Genomic DNA, 5,930 nt, shown 5'->3' on the forward strand with positions numbered 1-5,930 from the left:
AATTGAACCAGTACATGTACATTAAGAGTAGGTATTCCGGAAAGGAAAGCGTCTACCTTCATATCACACAAGGGAAACTCACTAAGATTATGGTGTCAAACATTTTAGACTGATTTTTGTCAACCCACATAAAGTTAGAACCGGGACACAGACAACGGAACCATAATGTTTTGTATCAATTGATTGACAGAAAATTAGGAGTCGGAATCGGTGCAAGTGTGGCTCTGATGCTGGGAAGTATGGGTATTGCAGCTTGGAAACAATATATATACAACGGAACCCTGTTATCGTATGTATCACTGGATAAGTTTACATGCTACTATTCTATCTTTTCAATAAAAAATGTCTCTATCATAATTATGTTATTTTGCATAGTCATGTAAACATTGTTGAAGACTACGAATACAACAGTTATTTTTGAATGTGAGGCTTTCGGGTCACCTTCCCGAAAATTTTCCTAGATATTTTGGATTCCATTTTAGGAATCTTTGTGTGTGCATACAATATATCGGAAGTGAAAAGGAATGACATTTTTTCACCCTCAAAAATACGCGAGAACTGCCATTTTGTATGTTGAAAATCTCCTAAGTTATGATAATGACCGTGATAAAAAAAACATTGTAGAGTACTAAAAAATATTATTCGACTTTTTCACGTGAATATTGTAAATCCTTGTAAAACGAGTGAAATTGAATTGCAGGAGGCTTGCGGCCGACGATGGCTACTTCAGATATGTCTACATAGCTCCGTGGTGTCGCATTAGTCCATTTATGATCGGACTGGTGTTGGGGGTTTTCTTAAGAAAACGTCAAAGAAAACCATTTAAGAAGGTAATTATTTTTCTTGATCCGTGTTAAACTAGATTTGTAAACCACGTGCCATGGGCACGGATTTTAACAGTGCCATTAAAAACATCTTAAACTCTGATAATGTTGTAAAGATGTATTGGCGGTGAAAAACCGAACATTAACAAGGAATTGAATAATAGTTGTAATATATGAAAGAAAATATGTATTCGCGAGGGGGAAATTTACGCTTATTACGCGGAATCCTTTTGGACGAAAACTTTTCCCCGCGCATATAATTTACACATTTAAATCGCGAAATTTACCCATGCGAAAATAACCCTGTTAATATTTTGTAGCATTTACTCAATTTGTATAAACCTATGATAATGCATATGTGAGGTACACGTTTAATTCATCGAAATACTTAGTAGTGACATGTTTTACACTATAAACATGTTCTGTAGCTTTTTTGAGCCCGATTATTATGGAATTTACTGAAAATGTGGGTCTTTTAATCAAAAATCTCAATTTGTTCGAAATGTTCTAATATACTGTGTGTCTTTTGTAAATCCCTACAGATGATTGGACTTGCGGGATGGACAATCGCTACTCTAGTTGGTCGGACATTAAAATACTCAAAATACTCCATGCACAGGGAGGGTGGAGAACCGTGGACTAGACTACAGAACGCCTTATATGAGTCTTTAGACCGCCCCTTTTGGGCGTTGTGTGTTGCCTGGGTCATCATAGCCTGCCACAATCATATGGGCGGTTAGTAAAAGCGTTTTACGTTGATGTATTTATGATTAATTGAATATTTTCAAATGTTTACGTCTCTTCTCTTTGTTGATGTTGATTATAAATATTTAAATGCCATGAGTGTTATTAATATATTTTTGTTGTGACAAGCCATGCATCCGCTTTCGGTTGAGTTGAATGCTTAAGAAAACGTTTATTAACGATTAAGGTAGTATATATATCTGAAAACAGTAAGTATGGTTGATTCGAAACAAAAAACATATTTTAATGCTTTACCAGAAAAGTTACATAATTTATGCTATTACCACTTTCCAAAATTTTGAGCCTCTCTTTTTATCTTTTAAATTAGCAAATGCGTTATTAATTACATCATGGATAAATTTATAAAACATATAATCACACAAATGAGCATACGTGTTTGGTAATTTGGCTATAACAGGCTATTCCAATATGACTTAATTCAAAATGTTTCATCAAAATATCTGAAACCCTCGAGAATCGATAAAGTAGCAGTAATGCATTTGCAATTTCAAATACCTAATCGGTTTAATTGTTTTGGTTTACAAATATTTCATTATTGAAAAATTATGAAAAATCACACAAAACCCTGAACAAAATGTCCTTGTTATGTCTTTGAACTTATTTTTTGTTGAGAGGCAATGGAGTGTATCTTGTGTATATGACTCTAGAAATTATGAAAAAAACAAAAGCACACATTTTGTACCGGCATACTGTTATTATGAATCTTTGATTTTGCATCTTGGTATCTGGAATCAGAAACCGAGTATATACCATGGTTATATATTCCGCTCAGTAAAGGGGAGTAATAATTTTGTGCTTCCATCCGTGCTTGGTTAATATACCCTAAGGGCAAATAGACAAATTAAGTTCATATTCACACCTTGGTATCACACAATACTTGTCTAATGTTTATCAAACTTTGGCGGTCATCGTTCACGCTTAAAGGTCGAATCTCGCATCGACCACTTTCAAAATTAAAAGCTTCTGAACAAGGGATCTTAATTTATAAACATGTTATATCAAGAAGTCATTGGTCAAAGCTAAAGGTCAAAGGCCGAAACTACAAGAACGCATGAACAGATTTATTCAATGGGTGGGTCGGGATATATATGTGAAGCCCCCCTTTATTTTGCTTTTATTTGATATTGCATAAGCTTTAACGAATATACAAATGAAATGTAGGTGAATATACTCTAAATTCATGCCATTTTATATAATAATTTGACGATAAACTTCAGGAACCAAATTTTATAGTTTAATGCTTGTTAATTCGCACGTACATTTATATCAATGATCGGCTATTTCATTGGATTATTGCTTTATATTCTGCAATTATTACCGCTAAAGGTCTCATTTTTGAGAATGAAAACCCAGTTTTGAATTTCAAGTTTTGCCGATAAACCAGGGGGCGCTTACTCTTTCGGAACACGTGGTCCTCTTTTCTTATCCAAGATGTCGTGGCAAATATATAAGTTTGTTGGTATTTTAGCCTTGTTTTGTGGATTTTGAGTCAGAATCATTGATTGTTTTTTATGTCTCGGATTTGGTCTTCCTAGGTCCTGTCAATTCCCTCTTGTCCTGGAGTGGTTTTGTTCCATTGTCCCGACTTACCTACTGCACCTATCTCATCCATCCGGTCGTGATGTTAGTACACGGGTTCTCCAGGCGCTCCCTTTTCTATTTGGATGACTACAGTATGGTAAGTCTATTTAATTTCAAAATGAAATTAAAAGTTTTTAATTTTTGCTTCTAATAGGTTATTCTTGTTAATTCTAATATTTAAGATTCACATTTACAAAAAAAAATTCAGATAAAAAGTTTTGCTTGAAAAATGATTTTGAAATGTTTAAAATTTGTAATTCTGTTTAATTTTCTATTAACTATTTAAGATTTTTGACGAAAATTCCTTTCATTGTGACGTCACATTACATCTTTGATTTCTATTCTGTTACAGCTCTATCTTATAATTGGTCACACGACCATGTCACTGATGGCTGCCTTCGTCTTGGCTACGACCGTTGAATTTCCTCTAATTGCACTCTTGAAATTATTTGTTTGAAAAATGTGCTGTGTCTATTGAGATATGTGTGTTAGTGATTTAAATAACTTCATAAAATGTTATTACCAAAATGTTCTTTATTTCCCTTGTATACACCGGTAATGCATTTTACTCCGGTACTTGCATACCGGTGGTTTATTTTCCCAACACCGGTTGACCTCATAAGCAAACCTCGTTCTCATATGTCTTCCTGTTGGTGCATACAATAATTTACCAAGATAAAAATCATAACCATGAAAAATACAATTTATATTGATTGATATTTTGAAATATAAGCTATTTCGAAACATATATGTTTTGCATTCAACAATCATAGAAAATGCGCCACATCAAGGTGTCGTAACACCCCTGGGTAAACACCAGAATTGTCAACCTTAGAACGTGTCAACATTTGTCTTAACACCCCTGGGTAAACACCAGAATTGTCAACCTTAGAACGTGTCAACATTTGTCTTAACACCCCTGGGTTAACACCAGAATTGTCAACCTTAGAACGTGTCAACATTTGTCTTAACACCCCTGGGTAAACACCAGAATTGTCAACCTTAGAACGTGTCAACATTTGCTTTCCAGTTCTAGTTTGCTATCTACTAAGTGAAATAGTGATTTTTTGCTATCAAAAATATTCTCATATATCTACTACTTCAGCTCTTCAACCTCACTTTGTATCCCGAATACACATGGTAATTTCGTGGGTTAATAATAGAAACAAAGAAATCTCCCCAGCATTACCTGTTATGTACAAGGAATGTAAAATGACCCTTTTCAATAATTGTTTATGCTATGTTCTATCACCTCCACTGGTAGCATTGAGGTTTATTAAATTGTTTTAACTGACAAACTCTGATACAAACAGGCAACTATATATATATATCATATATATAGATTATGATTTCAAGTCTACCTCATTCTTTAAGTACATTAAAAGATATTTAAAACGAATTTTGATTGTTCGCTCAGAACTGCAAGGTTAGAAATAAATGAACTGTTAAATATGTTTGTCTATTTTATGTTGTCTTTTTACGCTTGCATGTTTTATAGATAAACTTGTCAACTAGTTTCCTCGGCGCCTCCTACACATCAACACTTTCGTTCTTTAACATCATTAACAAGACCTACAGAGACGTATCAGCTGTGCTACCATGCAGTTCGTTTTTTTTATTACATTTTTACCAGTGAAATATCAAAAATTATTCATTCTATAAAAGTGAAATTTTTCTCTTGTGAAGAATATCATATTTTTCAATAGTGAAAAATATCACTTTTGCTGATTTGACCAATCAAATTAATGATTAGAAAATACCACAATAATTGACCAATCAGAAAGCCCGACATATATATTAGCACCTGGACAGAGGGAACTACATTTTTTTGTATGCAAACTTTCACAGTAGGCCTAGTTAGCATACGGGGTAGGTTTTTCGTTGATAAAAAATGTAATAAACAGAATATCTAACAGTGTCTTCAGTAACACCAAATATATTTCACTCGTGTGGCTAATATTTTGATATTTTTCACTCGTGCTGCGCACTCGTGAAAAATATCAAAATATTAGCCCCACTCGTGATATATATTTGGTATTACTGAAGACACTGTTAGATATCCTCTATGTCTCAACTGTTTCTACTTCTTAATTAGCATTGACCGTACTAACATCTAGGGTGTCTTATAAAATCCTTAATAGTCAGTAATAAACACTAATATTTGTTAATTTAAAAGTTCAGAAATTCCGAATGTACGCTAAAAGGTCAAAGGTTACATCGATCAACATCACAAGTTTTCCCTGCATACCCTGTAATACATCAAATCAAATTAATTTGCTAAAGGTCATTTTAATGATTATCTTTCCTTTCTGTGGATGTTACCCAATTAACAATCACAAAATTTATAACAAGTTATTCGGCAAGTTCCGTTAATATCAGTATATAGTAAATTGGATGCTTCCAGAGCTTTTAAAAGCCTGGTGCTGAAATGATCTACTGAAGTCACAGAGTTAACTTTACATTCTTCCATATAAGGGAAGCTACTCGAGTGACCTTGCAAGGAAGTCACTCCAGTTCCAGTCACTCAACGCATAAAAGAAGATAAGTTTTATTAAATTCAACAAGATATCAATTCAAATGCTGGTCGTGAACACTATGGTAAAGACAAGACATCTGGCTCTAAATGACATGGAATACATATTAAGTTTTAGATCGTTTGTCTTTGTTGACAGTAACTGTCAACAAAGATTGGCAGATCGATCTTTAATATTAATGCAATGTATAGACGTTCTATGTAAGGGAAACGACTCATGTTAACTC

At 33.7% G+C, this 5,930-nt stretch overlaps 1 protein-coding gene across 1 annotated transcript; it reads left to right on the forward strand.

Annotated features, from left to right (window-relative positions):
- Window positions 1-46: 46 nt before the first annotated feature.
- Window positions 47-4,340, forward strand: LOC117320343 (O-acyltransferase like protein-like). The gene is made up of 5 exons (XM_033874950.1): window positions 47-289; window positions 701-830; window positions 1,367-1,559; window positions 3,125-3,267; window positions 3,523-4,340. Exons 1-5 carry the CDS (start codon window positions 228-230, stop codon window positions 3,625-3,627), a joined length of 633 nt encoding a protein of 210 aa, XP_033730841.1. The 5' UTR covers window positions 47-227; the 3' UTR covers window positions 3,628-4,340.
- Window positions 4,341-5,930: the final 1,590 nt, after the last annotated feature.

This window comes from Pecten maximus, unplaced genomic scaffold (genome assembly GCF_902652985.1).
Source record: "Pecten maximus unplaced genomic scaffold, xPecMax1.1, whole genome shotgun sequence".
Taxonomy (NCBI): domain Eukaryota; kingdom Metazoa; phylum Mollusca; class Bivalvia; order Pectinida; family Pectinidae; genus Pecten; species Pecten maximus.

Excerpts from the sequence above, each read along its gene's own strand:
- LOC117320343 (XM_033874950.1), top strand. The coding sequence starts at position 228 with ATGCTGGGAAGTATGGGTATTGCAGCTTGGAAACAATATATATACAAC. Across the intron at positions 831-1,366 it reads AAAGAAAACCATTTAAGAAG|ATGATTGGACTTGCGGGATG; the intron begins GTAATTATTTTT and ends AAATCCCTACAG. Across the intron at positions 1,560-3,124 it reads CTGCCACAATCATATGGGCG|GTCCTGTCAATTCCCTCTTG; the intron begins GTTAGTAAAAGC and ends TGGTCTTCCTAG.